Source organism: Eptatretus burgeri, chromosome 16 (genome assembly GCF_056783735.1).
Source record: "Eptatretus burgeri isolate ZD-2024b chromosome 16, Ebu_testis_v1, whole genome shotgun sequence".
Classification (NCBI taxonomy): domain Eukaryota; kingdom Metazoa; phylum Chordata; class Myxini; order Myxiniformes; family Myxinidae; genus Eptatretus; species Eptatretus burgeri.
In genome coordinates, this window is record NC_140976.1 from 25,239,248 (window position 1) to 25,256,747 (window position 17,500).

The 17,500-nt window shown below is 43.3% G+C and overlaps 1 protein-coding gene across 8 annotated transcripts in view; it reads right to left on the reverse strand.

Annotated features, from left to right (window-relative positions):
• The window catches only part of EP400 (E1A binding protein p400), a 144,870-nt gene that overhangs the window by 56,987 nt on the left and 70,383 nt on the right, over positions 1-17,500 (reverse strand). For all 8 annotated transcript variants that reach the window (XM_085859265.1, XM_085859266.1, XM_085859268.1 and 5 more), the window contains 9 exons: positions 15,616-15,753; positions 14,680-14,771; positions 14,148-14,425; positions 13,813-14,003; positions 9,362-9,531; positions 8,890-9,089; positions 2,843-2,957; positions 2,613-2,714; positions 1-193 (listed from right to left, as the gene is read on the reverse strand). The exon at positions 1-193 is cut by the window's left edge and continues 26 nt beyond it. In XM_085859265.1, the coding sequence (XP_085715391.1) occupies positions 1-193; positions 2,613-2,714; positions 2,843-2,957; positions 8,890-9,089; positions 9,362-9,531; positions 13,813-14,003; positions 14,148-14,425; positions 14,680-14,771; positions 15,616-15,753 (1,479 nt within the window). The remainder of the gene's footprint in view (positions 194-2,612; positions 2,715-2,842; positions 2,958-8,889; positions 9,090-9,361; positions 9,532-13,812; positions 14,004-14,147; positions 14,426-14,679; positions 14,772-15,615; positions 15,754-17,500) is intronic.

A 17,500-nucleotide genomic window follows, 5' to 3' on the forward strand; every position in this document is an offset into this window, starting at 1 on the left:
TACCAAAAGCAGATGTTTCTGACTCCAAGCTGCATTCGCTTTCCATGTTGTCCATCTCATCATCCGTTTCTTCTTCCGTTCCTGTTGATTCTTCTCCAAACTCAAGATGTAAATCCTCCTCCTCTGCTCTATGTTCCAGCTCTGCACGTGCTGACACAGCTACATCCTCAACATCTTCAGTCATTTGCAGAGCCTGGACAGGAAAGGTCGTTCACACAAGTGTGCATACGCATCCAATGAGAATCACGAGCTACTTTACCACGCTGTGCAAACACATATTTGCAAACATTGCATGCCATCATCTCAAGCGGTTAGGAAGAGTACTTTGCGAGGATGGAGTTGGGAAATGTTTGAAGGAAGAGTTTGCGGAAGATAAGCTGCTGCAAAGCCCTGTTATATATTTAGACTCGGCAGAATTCAATTTTTTTTTTTTAAATCGGTAAATGTCGAACGTCCATTTTGGATCAAGCTCACAGACCAACGGGAAAAAAGATTTCCATCATTAATTGGCAAAATTTATAGAAAGGGGACATAATAAAATTATGGTTAACAACTTTATAGTTCCATGTGTAGAAAATGCAACAGGAGAAGTAGGTATTTACATCTGTGCGAAAAACAGCCGACTCTGGGGTGGAGCATACAGTGTGTGTGTGTGTGTGTGTGTGTGTGTGTGTGTGTGTGTGTGTGTGTGTGTGTGTGTGTGTGTGTGTGTGTGTGTGTGTGTTTTTAAAGTTGAGAAGGAACATATGCAGTTACAGTTTTCATGGGTGGTTAAATGTAAATAATAATACAAGAGGTATTTTACACTGCGATAATAAGGTACTCCTGAAAAATTTAAATTGATAAAAACCAAAATGGTCAAAAATAAACCAGTTTTAGCCATCAAAATGATAAAATAAAAATATTTCAATTCTGATAAGCCTATCGACATTCAACTTTAAGTTTAAAAATTTTCTCCCATTTAATCCATGATGGCTGCCATACAATGTGACCGATGACATCACAATTATCATTAAAATATTCTCCATGGGGGGTTGCTCCAACCCTGAATATTGTGTCAATCAGACAAGTGGTTGCTGAGAGAGAAAAAAAAAAGGTGAAACCAAAATAAGAGGAAAAAATTACCCCTGTGTGGGGGTGACGGTCATCTCTATAACACCACAAGTTCTCAATGTTCAGTTATGACCGAAGACTACTGCGCATCTTGACTGCGCAGTTTGGTTAAAGATGACTCGGCATTTTGGCGCACGCGCACGGAATTATATTTTGAAAATAAATGCCGACGTTTACATTTCGGGTTTTGAAACTTTTGCAGCTTTGGTGGAAAATGTATAAATATACAAGGTCAGCTGCTATGCAATGACACCATTCGCTAACTTTTACCATGCCCAGTAGAGAATATATAGCCTCCTGAAGGTAGGGCAGTTTTTGCAAACTTTGAAGTCACGTGACGCGAAAACGAAAGCGAAATTCGAAAATCCGTCCCGACCAAATTTAGATATTGTCCCATACATTCATATGCCACAATCAAATTCAAGATCGCTTGAGAAATGTAGGAGGAGATAGATTTTGAAAATCGTCATTTTCGCATTTTTTGCCAACTTTGAAGTCACGTGACACGAAAACGAAAGCGAATATCGAAAATCCGGCCCGACCAAAATATAGATATTGCCCCATAAATTCATATGCTACAATCAAATTCAAGATCGCTTGAGAAATGGCAGAGGAGATAGAATTTGAAGATCGTCATTTTCGCAACTTCAAAGGCCTCGTGACCTTGACCTTCGGTGACCTTGAAAGTCATACCATCGTGTACGTCTCATCGACCTCTATCAGGATCACTAATGACCAGATCTCCCGCTTCAACTTCATTGTGAACGGACGGATTGAAGGACATCGACACCCATATTATTAGGTCATGCTCGAAGAGATGACCTAAAAAAAGCCACAAAAAGGCCAAAGAATAGCAATAACAACAACAATAATAATGAAAATTATTTTTACAAAATTATTAATTTATCTTCTCCACATTCTTATAATAAAGCTTTGTTGAAAATCACCCAGAAACACAGAAGTGATTGCAAAACCCCATCTTCAGCTGTGTGGGTGACAGGCTAGTAAGTCTCAACTAAGCAACAAAAATGAAGCAGAAAATAAAATAAAAGAAAGGAAGGAAAGTTGGCCCAAAAAAGTTGCATCTAAAGTTAGTCCAAGCCTTCCATCAACCAACTCCACTGTTTGTTTCTTTCCTCAATTCATAATTCTGCTGTCTGCTATAATTGTTTTCTCCTACCTATTTAACCTTTAGGAAGAAATAAACTTGGAGAGTTGAAGGAGCATTCATTAACCTATCATGTCCAAAATTTGTCATCAACTCAAACGAGAGCGAAGTCGATGGTGCACCATCACAAATCCGCATGCTTCCCACCTAAAGCAGGGTTGAAAGATGGCAGAAAGCTCCACCAGGAATGACCCAATATAAAATAGTTAAAAAAAAATTCCTCCATTTTGACTCCTGTGACCTCAAAAGTCCCCACCCCCCTGGGGAATGAATCGGGGGTCAAATCCAAAAATTGTTACATATTTCATGAGTATATTTCATGTTCATAAACCTTCTCCAGCAAGTGCACTGCTTCTGTCGATGGTATAGCATCTTCTGAAGGTTCTGCAATCTGCTTTTCTTCGCAGTGTTTGAAAAGCCACATCAGCGTTGCCTAAACAGGACACAAACATTGCACCAACAGAAGAGTACCCAGACTTCTCAAAGAGTCTTGCGATAACCCAGAAAAGCCTAAATCGAATCGCAATTGTACTTCATTTCAAATCACCAAATTCAGCATACCGGCTGAAACTTTGCTGCTTCAAGGTCACATCCACAGTTTGCCAAATCCTCCAGCAATGAGAGTACAGTGGCTTCCTTGAGGAGTGCCTCTTCCACTGTTCCTTCAGTCACCATCCTTCAGGAAACAATGTGGACACAAATGTGCAACCAGAGGCATCCAGTCAATGCTGAGTCCTCCATAGAGGTATCACTGAGTAAAGTAGATGGAAAATAAGAAGCACTATACTTGCTTCTGTTTGATCATCGTACCACCTAATTTTCTCTACTTATTACGACCTCCGCCACCAAAGGTGGACGGAGATCACGTTTTCACCCGTCTGCCTGTATATTTGAAGGATATCTGTATATTGAGCAGGATATCTCAAAAAAGTTATGGACAGATTTGAAAAAAATTTGGTGGACAGGTTAGGTGTGTGACATGGAGAAATCGATTCGATTTTGGTGAAGATCCGAATCTAGATCTGGATATGAGAATTTTTATTTTTGTTTAAAGTGATTCTTCACCATTGAGATATGTGGCCAAAAAATATAGCATTATACAGTAACATCCCAATTTTCAAATCTCCGATTTACAAACTTTCAATCTTATGAACTGAACTGAATTTGACCCAAAATTTGATTTACGACCTCAAATCGCAACATTACGAATATTTGCTCAACTTCAGTGAACTCAGTTTTCAACTACGAATTCAAAATGCAGCATCATAATCTTTTAATCAAACATTTTGATTGTGCAAATTAAAATAAACACGCATCTCGCAACAAAATGCCACAGCGGAACACATTCGGGATGATAATGTCAGAGCGTCGCTCCCCTCATTCTCTCCTACGTGGCTACGTCATTACGTTTGTGCTGGAAGTGGTGTTAAAGTGCATTTTATTTACTCAAACGTTATTGTGCATTCCAGTACGGTACTGGACACATTCATCCATAACTATGGCTGCTAAATGAAAGATAAGTGACAAGGAAGTGATACGAGTGGAGAGAAAGATGAAAATGATGTCGTTAGAAAGTAAAGAAGGTTCGACACTGGCTCCTGCTTTATGCATGTTGCAAGTGGACTTTTGCCACGGAATGAAACGGTGATTACGAAATGCAACAACAAAGAAAGACTATGGTATGTGCTCAATGTGTGACACCTTCCAATGCAGTGAAAAATCACCAAGACACGTCGCTCTGTAATGAAAAATATGGAGCGTTTCGAAAACATAAATTGCAGTGAGGGTGAAAGTTCCACTATGGAGACTTTTGGTGTGAGTGACCAGTGTTTTTCACATTTTAAGAGGCACATAGCTTGCATAGCTTGAAAGTGACATGAGTGTTACTTATTATTATTCCTAGCAAATACCATCCGTCGCATCGTTGACGGAAATACCAAAGGGGGGAGGGAGGGAGAAAAAGAGGGAGAGAGTGGTGAGAGAGGTGAGAGAGAGAGAGAGTGGTGAGAGAGAGAGAGAGAGTGGTGAGAGAGAGAGAGAGAGAGAGTGGTGAGAGAGAGAGAGAGAGAGAGAGAGAGAGAGAGAGAGAGAGAGAGAGAGAGAGAGAGAGAGAGAGAGAGAGAGAGAGAGAGAGAGTTGTGAGAGAGAGAGAGAGAGAGAGAGTGGTGAGAGAGAGAGAGAGAGAGAGAGATAGAGAGAGAGAGAGAGAGAGAGAGAGAGAGAGAGAGAGAGAGAGAGAGAGAGAGAGAGAGAGAGAGAGAGAGAGAGAGAGAGAGAGAGAGAGAGAGAGAGAGAGAGAGAGAGAGAGAGAGAGAGAGAGAGAGAGAGAGAGAGAGAGAGAGAGAGAGAGAGAGAGAGAGAGAGAGAGAGAGAGTGGTGAGAGAGAGAGAGAGAGAGAGAGAGAGAGAGAGAGAGAGAGAGAGAGAGAGAGAGAGAGAGAGAGAGAGAGAGACAGAGAGAGAGAGAGAGAGAGAGAGAGAGAGTGGTGAGAGAGAGAGAGAGAGAGAGAGAGAGAGAGTGGTGAGAGAGAGAGAGAGAGAGAGTGGTGAGAGAGAGAGAGAGAGAGAGAGAGTGGTGAGAGAGAGAGAGAGAGAGAGAGAGAGAGAGAGAGAGTGGTGAGAGAGAGAGAGAGAGAGAGTGGTGAGAGAGAGAGAGAGAGAGAGAGTGGTGAGACAGAGAGAGAGAGAGAGTGGTGAGAGAGAGAGAGAGTGGTGAGAGAGAGAGAGAGAGAGAGAGGGGTGAGAGAGAGAGAGAGAGAGTGGTGAGAGAGAGAGAGAGTGGTGAGAGAGAGAGAGACTGGTGAGAGAGAGAGAGACTGGTGAGAGAGAGAGAGAGAGAGAGAGTGGTGAGAGAGAGAGAGAGAGAGAGAGATAGAGAGAGAGAGAGAGAGAGAGAGAGAGAGAGAGAGAGAGAGAGAGAGAGAGAGAGAGAGAGAGAGAGAGTGGTGAGAGAGAGAGAGAGAGAGAGAGAGAGAGAGAGAGAGAGTGGTGAGAGAGAGAGAGAGAGTGGTGAGAGAGAGAGAGAGAGAGAGAGAGAGAGAGAGAGAGTGGTGAGAGAGAGAGAGAGAGAGAGAGAGAGAGAGAGAGTGGTGAGAGAGAGAGAGAGAGAGAGAGTGAGAGAGAGAGAGAGAGAGAGAGAGAGAGAGAGTGGTGAGAGAGAGAGAGAGAGAGAGAGTGGTGAGAGAGAGAGAGAGAGAGAGAGAGAGAGAGAGAGAGAGAGTGGTGAGAGAGAGAGAGAGAGAGAGAGTGGTGAGAGAGAGAGAGAGAGAGAGTGGTGAGAGAGAGAGAGAGAGTGGTGAGAGAGAGAGAGAGAGAGTGGGGAGAGAGAGAGAGAGAGAGTGGTGAGAGAGAGAGAGAGAGAGAGAGAGGTGAGAGGGAGAGAGAGAGAGAGAGAGAGAGAGGGAGAGAGGGGAGAGAGAGAGAGAGAGAGAATGAGAGAGAGAGAGAGAGAGAGTGGTGAGAGAGAGAGAGAGAGTGGTGAGAGAGAGAGAGAGAGTGGTGAGAGAGAGAGAGAGAGAGTGGTGAGAGAGAGAGAGAGAGTGGTGAGAGAGAGAGACAGAGTGGTGAGCGAGAGAGAGAGAGTGGTGAGAGAGAGAGAGAGAGAGAGAGAGAGAGAGAGAGAGAGAGAGAGAGAGAGAGAGAGAGAGAGAGAGAGAGAGAGAGAGAGAGAGAGAGAGAGAGAGAGAGAGAGAGAGAGAGAGAGAGAGAGAATGAAGAGGAGGAGGGGAAAGGAGAGAGGAGGGAAGGGGGGTGAGGAGTGGAGGAAGGGAAGACAGTGTAAGGTGAGACGAAGGGAAGGCAGACGTGCGGTGGAGCGTTAATTACGATTCATACTGTCTCATTAAAATGAGTCTGCATAGAATAACGGTGAAGATGGAATCAAAATAATGTCTGAAATCCATTTTCTACCGGTCACACTATAAACACGACCCGGAGACAAAACTCCTACCCAGACATAAATACCACCCGGACAGGTCTGCAGCCAAGCTGTCCGGAGACGAACACCGCCCGGATATGTCCAGAGAGAGAGGGGGAAGGAAGTGATCGAGGAAAGGCAGGAGGGGTTCACAGAAAGAATATGTTGTTCTTAATGGGGAGACACGCATGCACGCACGCACACACACACTTATTAATATAAAAGATTTTTACTGTGCACTTCTTAATATATTTTTTTCCATTCTTATTGAATTTTGGGGTGGAATTTTTTTGGGGGAACACATCCTCCCCACTATATAATTATATCCATGGGAAAAAATCACTCCCGATTGACGAACTTTCGATTTAAGAACTACTTTTCAGGAACGCATGGTGTTCGTAAATTGAGATATTGCTGTATTTCAAAAAGTTGTGGGTGAGTTTTGGCAAAACTAACTGGATGAGTTGGTTAGGTGACAACAACAAGCTGATCAGATTTCGGTTCAGGTCCGGAAGCAAATCCGGCCTATCAGTTCAATACAAAACGTAAACTGTTCAGCCTGGTGGAGGTATGCACTCTACCAAGTGCCGTTTTAGTTCCAAGCTGACTTTATTAATCATCTCACAGCCAATTCTACGCCACCTGATGCCTCTAGTATGTCTCTGAAGTAAGGGAAACTTTTGTCCTTTTCTAAATTAAATTCTGAGCTTAAGATCATTTCTCTTTGTTCTTCAGCTTTTTATTTTTATTTTTGAAATGATAATCCCAGCTTCTGAAAACAAATTTATTGTGATACCACTGCACCTTTTGTGACCCCATCCATAAACACTGCCAACATCAAATCAAATTCCTTCAAACTTCTTTTCTGCATATTGAAGGACATTGTACACTTTCTTTCCTTCCTCCTTTGCCACTTAGGGTCACTCCATTTGGCGTTAATCATTCTGCCATATTTGTCACTGCAAAGGAAGCCCCGCATAACTGTTAATGAAACAAGAATTTTATTTTTTTAAATGTAGAAACAGAGGGATGAAATCTCAAAAAAAAAAAACCAAACAAGGTAGGAATGACACCACAATACGATGCCACGATATGACATCACAATCCTCTTGTGGATTCTCTTGTTTGTGATGGAAGAAACCCCGCATAACTGACGATAATCCATCGTGACGATGGATTATTGTCACATCTTTTTGACATTTTACTTTTGTTGTGGGATTGTGATGGAAGAAGAATTAAGAAGAAGAATAACAATGAAGAATGACAACCACATTACGACACCACACTCCTCGTATGGTTTAGCATCACGATATCTTTTTACATTTTACTTTTGTTGTGGGATTGTGATGGAACAATGTCAAAAGATATCGTGATGCGAAACCAGAAGAGATTTGTGGTGTTGCATTGTGGCATCGTAATGTGGTATGATTCTTCATTTTAGTCTTCTTCATTCATCATGATACCACAACAAAAGTAGAGTGTCAAAAGATGTCGTGATGCTAACCTATTGGAGGATTGTGGTGTCGTATTTTGGCATCAAAATGTGGTGTCATTCCTACCTTGTTTCGTTGTTTTTTTTTGAGATTTCATCCCTCTGTTTTTACATTTAAAAAAAGAAAAATGTTTTTTTCTTGTTTCTGCAATTTTTTAAAGTAATAAAATGCTTAATGTTTTACAGCATATATTTTGTTATTTTGATATAGATTAAATCAATCTGTCATTAAATTCAGCTTGTAGTACATTCTGCACCCCCCCACCCACCCCTCCCCCTCCCACAACCCAGTCATGGCTTTTGGTTCAGTCCACCATGTGGATAACCACATGTGCGTGGAAATGTCGATGCGATTATCATTTTTAAAATAATAAAATGCGAAATGTTTTGTATATTTTGTTATGGATTAAATCCATCAATGTGATAACATTATTTTAAGACTTGTTTCAGTTGATTTTGGAATGGTTCTGTTCAGTGTCCATTTTCCCTCCTCTCTCAATCCTCAATTGAGTCCACATTTACATTTGATTTCTTTTTATCAAACGATTAATGTTTTTTTTTTTTTTTTTTTTTTTTTGGGTTGCGTGCACTAGTCCAGAGACCCTTGCGCTGGAATCACCATCATAGCTTCAGCAGTGATTGAGGTAGGCCGGGCTACAATTTTACATTGTTTTTGGAGAGGAAGAAGCAGAAGAAGAAGAAATACAAATTGACAATTTAGCGCTCTCTCGCTGTAGTACTTTAGCGATGTATTCTGGCATCTTTTTAAATCTTGGTCTTTCAGAAAACGCTCAAGAATAAAATGTATGGCTTTCAAATGCTTATGACTTCACTCTATAGAAGTCTATGAGGATATCATTGTGTACACAGTTGAATGGGTGGCCATGTTATTTCCATATCATCCCTCTATACTATAGTCGATATGGCGTACTACTGTACTCCATGATGAATCGAAAGATAGCTGTACTGACCACTTTTCATGAAGACACAAGCCAAAGTGTACGATAGTTGAAAAAGCAATCGATGACAAGGGAACGACATGGAGTGGATGAGGATCATGACATACACGAGTGGAGTGAGTATGAAAAGTCACAAAAAAGAGCACTAATGCGATGCACTGATGTCTCATCTGAAATTTTGAAATTGCTGTAGTTTTATAGCATGTAATAGCATAAAACAAGCCAAAGCTGAGATGTCTCACCTGTACACGGTGATGTCTTGCATGAGGGCAACCCGACGATAGAAATCACGAGAAGCTCGTGCAGAGAGCCCATCCCACTCACCCTCCCAACACAACACCGCCAACGGCCCCATCGTGTGTGGAAGAACATTATAGCGGGTCCGTGTTGAACACATGAGGCAGAACAGTCGACGATTGGATCTAAAATGCTCGGCCACTCGCTGGAACATTTTGCCAAGAGGAATCCGGAAAATAAAAGCAGGGTGGGGAGTAGGGGGTGGGGAGATAGATACAATTTTTTGTTAATGGATACACTGGAAGTAGGTTGAGTGGGTTCGGCCCTCATAACACAGTGTGAGCGGCAAGTGCAGCCCACCATGGTAAATAAGTTGAGAACCACTGCTCTGAGGCCATCACACCAGACAGAACACAACTTGATAACAGCAGCAAAAGTGTTCAGCAAGGCGAGACATGCCTTGTATGGAACACCTACCCGTCGTGTATTAGTTGTCGAATTTCCCTCCACTCGGGCGTACGGAAGCCGCCAATGGGCGAAAAAGCGTTCTATGAGATCGAGGACCTTCTCAGAATGTGAAAGAAGAAGGAGCCGTCGGTGCTGCTTCTTTAGCTGATCCAGAAGGAACACCAAGGTCTGCAACTTACCTGATACACAGATATGAAAACACAAAACAAACTTTTACTCTGTGTGATAGCCCTAGTTAGTGAGAGGACTATGTGCAAAACTTCAACCTGCTCTCTATACTCACCACGATTAATCTATTTATCATTTGTCATTTTAAAGCACGCTGTGTCAAAGTACAATTCATTATATGAAGAGAGAAAATCCACTCCACGGGTCCAAAGAGCCCTAGGAACGAGCCTTTGAGAATGAAGTTTCACAGTTTGGTTCATAAATCATGATCCTTTACCAAAAAGGAGGTGGAGATTTTGAGTTCCCACTGCCTGAAATCCACAAATGGAAATAATAACCAATGGGAGTACCTCCTGTGCAACTGCCCTTCACAGGGCAGCTCAACGGATGACAGGATTGAGGAAAAGCCTTTGGGATCCCCATTATTTGATGACAGGAGGAAAAGCACAGGGTAACCTTCTTGGCAGAGCCGGATTAAGGCCTAAGTCACATTTGCCACGGCGGCCGTGGGGTCTCCAAAATCTACGGCTACTAGCAATTATACGGTGGCCGCAGTATTTCCACGGTCACACAATGTAGCAGTCACATACGTTTTTATTTTTCAGGGAGCCGCACGGCGTATTTAGAAATTGTGGAGACCGAAAACGTGGGGTTGCTGTACGGTCTTTGATTTGATGTCGCACGGTGACCTTAGGGTGTCCCTGCGGCGGCCATAGAATTTTCAACGCAGACGCAAGGTAGCCTCAAGGTGCTCGCAAGGCGACCGCAGGGGGCCCCTAAGGCGAACGTGCGGCCAGACGGACGGTAACGAGTGGGTATATACAACTTCTTTTTTTCCTGAAATAAAAATATAACAGTTCGGAATATACCAGTACGTGGTGCCCCCAGAATCCGAATTGAATTCATTCCAGGAGGCTGTTCGAATTGCAAAAAGTTCGATTCCCAAACTATTTTCCCAATAAGAAATAATGGAGTGAATTAATCTGTTGCTGGACACACCAAGAAAACCCACTTTGAAGACACTTTCAACTGAAATTCCCCATGTTTAAAGTAAAATAAGATGAGTACATGACCTTCGGTGGCGGTGTATTGTTTGTAAACTGGTACAATCACCAATGCAAAGGTTCACACAGGCTTGAGCACCGGCCTGGGTTGCGATCGCTCATGCACTCTGTGAGCGGTGCCCCCAGGGCAGCTCATCAACATGATGCCCCCAGAACCACAATCACTTTCATCAAACGCACCGGGCTGAGGTAATCATGGATATTCCAAATTACAACCGGTCTTTCTGTGAAATTAAACCCTTGCCCGACAGTCCGTCACACCACATGATCGGATTGCTTTTTTGTTATTAATTAAAACACAAGAGTATTAAAAAAACAGCACAAATCAAGGTGAAAACACGAGGTAAAGTAGCGATCGACACACGAGAGATGCTCTCACGAGTACTTCCACCGACGAACTGAATGAACAAAGCGTGAAGATGCGGGTCGAACAGGTGGGGGAGACACGTGAACAAACATGAACGCTACGTTGTGTTCGGTTTTTTAAAATGTATTCGGTTTTAGGGCAAAATTCATTTTTCATTGATAAGAGACTACGGCAGCCGCACAAATAACGCAAGCTCACCGTAGGCCCTACGTACGGTCGACGTGGAACACAACTATGTCACAACTACGGCATGTCGAATTGCTACGGCCAACGTAGAAATGAAAAAAAGTTATAACTCCGCGTTATAATTCCACGGCGACCCCTACGGCCTGTAAAAGATAGCCAAACGGCATAGGGCCACCCTGAGGCCACCGCAGAAACTCTGCGGCCGCCGCACGTTTCTGTCAATTCAGAGGGCGTACAGCCGCCGTAGAGCAAATGTGACTTAGGCCTAAGCCTCGGCTGGCCCGAAGGCACATTTTAAAATTTTAGAGAATGGACTGAAAATTTTAAATTAGATCTCAGGCTCATGGAAATGGACCCCAGACAAAAGATGAACTGATTCAAGAACAAAATATTTAATACAAAAAAAAGACAAATATTTAATGTGAAAAGAAAATAGTTTATTTAATCCCTCTATACAATTTGCAGTGTATGAATATATGCATGACAAAACACGTACAGATTTGGCACTTTGCTTTACAGTTTACTAGACCTGAGATTACAAAGTTGCCTAAATTTTTGTGGCTCGAATTTTTGGCTGGCTCTAAGGCACATGCCTTGTCTGCCTAATGGTTAATCCAGCACTGCTTCTTGGGTTGGGCTGCAGTGGTGTGTGTCAGGGTGGTGCTGAGGTGTCATCCATCAGATGGTAGTCTCACTGGGTTAACCTGAGGCAGTCCCTTTGAGTGGGTGCCTGAAATTTCCTCACTCAAAGGATGATCACCTGTGTCTACTATCTGAGCTCCAACGTTTGAACATCAGTATTGCAGCACTCTGAAGTATGGAGACGGGATAGTGGTGAGATCATGGTGGGTGGTTAAACCAGCGACTGGTATGGTCACTGATGGTGATCATGCCCAAGGAGTTGCTATCGCTGTGTCCAATAAGCTGACACCCATGATAATTGAGGTAACACCAGTCAACGAGCATATTATGAGACTGATGATTCATCATTCCTTGGGTCATTTTATATGCTCCGAATGAGGCAAGTGATCTCACCGTGAAGGACACATTCTCTGTCGCACTCAAGTCTGGTTGATCAGTGCACCAGGAGAGATACTCTTCTACTCTTGGTGGATTTCATTGTATGGACTGGCACTGATAAGGATGGTTATGAGACATGTGTTGGTCCCCATGGGTCTGGAACTGTGAACCAGAACAGCACCAAGTTCCTTGACCTTGTAAGAAGTCATGGACTTAGGGTGGCTGGTTCATGGTTTCAGGACCCACAGGCTCATTGCTGGACTTGGTATTCCAACGCTGGTAGCGTGGCAAAGGAGAATGACCATGAGCTCATTGATGGTCGCTGGAGAATGATCCCAAGCTGCAGGGTCTACCAGAGTGCTCAGTTCCTCAATACTGACAACAGGATTATTGTAACAACTCTGAAGTAGCTGCTCAAATCCAGGAGAATGGTAACAACCCAGCCTAGGCTGGATATAAGCAAGTACAGGGATGAAGGGATAGCTTACGGGGTAGTTTGCGAACAGGCTGAGTGGGGATTTGGGGTGTCTGGGTGTTTCAGGGAATCCCGAAGAGTTGTGGACTGCCCTTCGCTGAGGGCGGACAAGGTGTGCAAGGAATCTGTGAAGGGGTTGAGCCTCACCTGTGGTCAAATCATTCTCATCCGGCTTACAGAGTAATTTGTGCATTGCATTCCTCCAAGTCCATCCCTTGGTGTACTGCAGTTAGAGCAGAGGGTGGTGAGTTATTGACAGAGGAATCTGAAGTGAAAGCCCGCTGGGCCGGTTACTTTGAGCGGCTGTACCAGGCTGACCCACCAGCTGTTGAGTTGGAGGTCATGGGTGTTACTCTCCTTATTGCTGTCCCTCCAATCAACTATGAAAAACAGAAACAGGCTGTGGTTAACCAGTTTAAAGGGGGGAAAGCTTCTCAGACCTGTGGCATTCATGCTGAACTTCTCAAAGCTTGTCTAAATGCTGTACTTGTGTCGGCGCTTGCAGTTCTGTGCTCTGTTTGGAGCACAGGCATTATCCCAACTGACTGGAAGAGCGGCCTTGTTGTCCCTCTCTGTAAAGGGAAGGGTGATTGCCAGGACTGCGACAACTACAGAGGGGTGATGATACTCTCAGTGCTGGACAAGGTCTTTGCTCGGATAATTCTTGATCGGACTTGCCATAATCTTCTTGAGCACCAGGGCCTAGAGCAGTCAGGCTTGAAACCAGAGGTCAACGATTAACTGTATATCCTTGCTCTTCGGGTACTCACCGAACACAGGTGAGCGTTTCAACAGAGGCTGCTGGCAGCCCATGTTGATCTCCACAAAACATTTGATTCAGTGAATTGGGATGCCCTCTGGAGGATTCTTGGTCTTCTTGGGGTGCCACCAAAACTGATCAATCTCATTTCTTAACTATAATCTGGTACTGAGAGTGCTGTGAGGTATAGTGGTTCCATCTCAGAGTTATTTCCAGTTGTTAATGGAGTTTGTCAGGGGTGTGTCCTGGCCCCATGCTCTTCAGCACTTCAGCCGGTCTAATCACATCGGCCATCATAAATATTGTGGTCTTGAAATACAAAATTCATACAATCAACTAGTACAGCATAAACTGTAATCTCGAGGTATACACCAAAAACAATAAATAAAATATTGACCATAACATATTCAGCATTCTTACCAGACTGGGCCAAGATCGAGCTGGGATCTGGCAGCTGAAGGCAGTTCTGGAAAGAGTGGTGATGCAGAAAAGTGGTGCCTGATTTCAGGCTTTGGCAAAACTGTTCCTCCAGAGGTGCATGAGAAACCGGGTGTGAAGCATCCATGCACGGAGGGAAGCTCGTCACGGCAGGCATGAAGACAAGAATGTTTCTGCAAAACAAAAAAAATATATTTTGTGTCTTAAAGCAAAGTTTTACCGCCGTTCTCCAAATCACCTCAACATTTGGAAATGCTGGTGAAGGGAGAAAAAAAACGGGGGAAAAAAAGAAATGGTATCACACCCTGACTACCTACCTGCCCATCTCATCCCAAACTCGCTTTAACCTTTGCTCCATTCCAAGAACGGCCAATTTAAGGGCTCCATGGGATCCTGACAAGCCTTCCAACTGCCAGGGCAGTAAACTGTGCTGACCGAAGCAGTCATCGCTGTGGGAGCAGCATGACATTTCAGGAACAAGTGTTGCGGAGAGGCAAGCCTGTCGCAGGTCGCAACCATATACAGGAGCTCGTGTGCAGCGCCGCTCATTGGTTTGGATGATGAGATCAAGACGAGCGTCCAGCGGGCACAATTTCTACAAAATCACGCATGGATGGTTCATGACAATAAGTATAATAATAACAACAACAACAACCACTGTAATATTCATAATAATGTGATAGAAACATTATACTGTTTGGGGTTTTCACATGTAATTCACCATTTGCCTTTCCAGGGACAAATCTTTTAATCCGCTGTTTGTTCCACGTGTTTTGGGCGATTCAAACTGTTGTTACAATGAATGAACAGTTTACTTGTTCAAACGTTTTTGTGGAAACCAACACTTGCCTGGAATGAGGTTCGAGTACTTCCCAATTTCTCAGCATTGGCCATCTCGCTCTCATCCAAAATCAGCTTGGTTTCCTCAGGCATGGCAGCATCTAAGGTAGTTGATGGAACCAGAGAGTTAGAAAGACATGGCACAAAGACACAAGAACAAGGGAACAGCTTACTAGGAAAAAGGTCACTTAAAGAAGTGCCTTTATTTATGTTTCTTGGTGAAATGCTCAGATAATATAAAACAAGCCGGTAGGTGACATGGGTGCTCGCTAGACTAAGGCAAATTTGAAATATGTAGATAAGAGAACACATCAGATGGCATTTTTGCCATTCGTTGTTCCATATAGGAACATGACGAGCAACTGTCCATTCATCATTTGTGTTCGATTCCCTAACCCTACGTTAGGGAATCCCAACACGAACGTTGGGGTGAAAGCATATAGTAATATAATTGCATACTAGTCATACAGTTTTTGATGGATTGGGCTGAAATTTTTTGACAAAGAGGTTGATTATAGTGCGCATAAAAGCACAGAAGCCGATTTTTGATTTTCAAAAAAAAAAAATTCGGATTTTTTTCAAAAATTTCAAAGTCCCGTTGCTAGGCAAAGGTGGCGTCCATAGCAACGGTGTTCAAAAGTATACAACTACATCCTGGTATGAACCAACCAGTCAAGTTTCATCAAAATCGGTAAACTCCTCTGGCCTCCAGAGCTGTCCATTACATACATACAGACAGACGGAAAACCTGAGACTAAGGGTAGTCTAACGACCACCCAATAAACATCGCTACGAGCAACAAATCAACTTCCCAGCGACTTGTTTTGCATGTCTCAAAAAAGGAGAAACTGAAGTTCCCCCACAGGAATATTTATAAGATCTATCAATGGATCTACAGATGGTGCAAATAAATCAACAAGACAACAGTGGTTCAATTTTTCGTACGCTGGGATGTGCCACTGGTCAGGAGAATGGTAGAAGCAATGGATGCCGGATGCCCCGACACAGTTTGGCCGGGAGGCGTGGATGCCATAGTCTGAACAAGAGCAACTGGCCCTGGTTGTCGGAGTAAGACCAAGTTCCCTGAAAAACCCCGCACAGCACTTGACATCACATGGCGAGCAGATTATGAGCACACAGCATCCATAAAGCATGTTACAGCTTGCTGACTCAGTGCGTGAAGTTGTGGTCCTAAGTGTGTCATAGTAAGGAACAGTGTACAGACGTGACAGAAGTAAATAGACACAATGATAATTAAAGAAATCTTTTTGTTGAACATTTGCAGTATATTTGACCCATTTTAATACATTCACTAGTATTTTGTAGACTTGTCATCTGCAGATTTCAACGCTTTTACTTTTTCAGGTATAGGACGACGAGTTCTGAAATTTTCTTTTGTGAGATTTCTGCCCAAGCTTCACGCAAACGGGTTAGCAATTCTGCCCATGATGTTGGTTTCCTGGACTTTTTCTGCACAGCTCGCTCAGATATGGCCCCGAGGTGTTCAATGGGGTTCATCTGAAGAGACTCACTTGGCCATAGAAGTCACTTGATCCCATTTCTATCCTGCTATTCTTTGATCTTTTTTGCAGTGTGGCATGGAGCTCCATCTTCCATGAACAGTGTTGTTTTTGACCATCTGACCAATGGAGAAGACAGGGAGACATCCATCCTCAAGGATAAAAATTTGTGTCGTCGAGTTGATGTTGCAAACGCACTCCACAAGCTCTGACCGACCAGTGCACAAGATTGCTCCCCACACAATCACTGAAAAACCACAGTGTTTGACACTTGGCTGCAATTCGGTTCAAAGAGAACTCCTGACTGGGAACTCTCCAGACGCATACACGTCCACTGTCAGAAAATTGAGTAAATTGGGACTCATCTGAAAAAATGACAGTTTGCCAAAACTCCAAGAGTCTGTTGGCCATCTTGTCAGCACATGGCTTATGTGGCTTAGGCCTAAATGACACAGATACCGTGAATAAATAATGTCAAAGTACCATAGAAAATTTCTCCTTTGAATGTTGGCTGATCTAAGAAGACGTTTTCTCCCAGCTGCTCTCCCATAGTAGCCCAGTTGATGAAGGTACCCCAAGGTAGTTCTTGGGCTAACTTGGACCTCCTCTGAAACATCTGCTGCCTTGCAACAGAAGTTTTTTTTTCAATGGATCGCTTGACAGCTCGAAGACATCTTTCTGAGGTCCCAGAACGACCAGAACGGGAAGCTGTGGATTCCTTGCCTTCGCTGGTGAATTGCACAATCACCTGATTGACTGTAGAAAGCGGAATGCCAAGCTTCTGAGCTATCTGATGCTGGCTGACTCCACCTTCCGAATGGCCAACAATTCGTCCTCTGAAAAATCGTGAGAGATTGCGTGCTCCCTGGGTTCGAGGCATAGTTAATTGTCATACACGACCCAAGAATTCGTTTTTGCAAAGAAATAGTCAAATACTTGAACAAATCATTGAGTAAAACTGTTATACAGATTAAATGAAGAAATTTAAGGTGTTTATTTATTTCTGTCATGTCTCTATATGCAAAAATAAGATGTATTCACCAAATTTGATACTTTTGTACGATGGACAGACCACCCATAAAATGATATATATAGTATGGATAAATTAGGCCTAAGTCACATTTGCTCTACGGCGAGGATACGGCGGCCGTATGGCCTCTGAATTGACAGAAACGTGCGGCGGCAAGAAAGAAAAAAAGAAAGAAAAAAAAAAAATGAACCCACTCGTTACCGTCCGTCTGGCCGCACGTTCGCCTTAGGCCCCCCCCCCTGCGGTCACCTTGCGGGCATCTTGAGGCTACCTTGAAAAT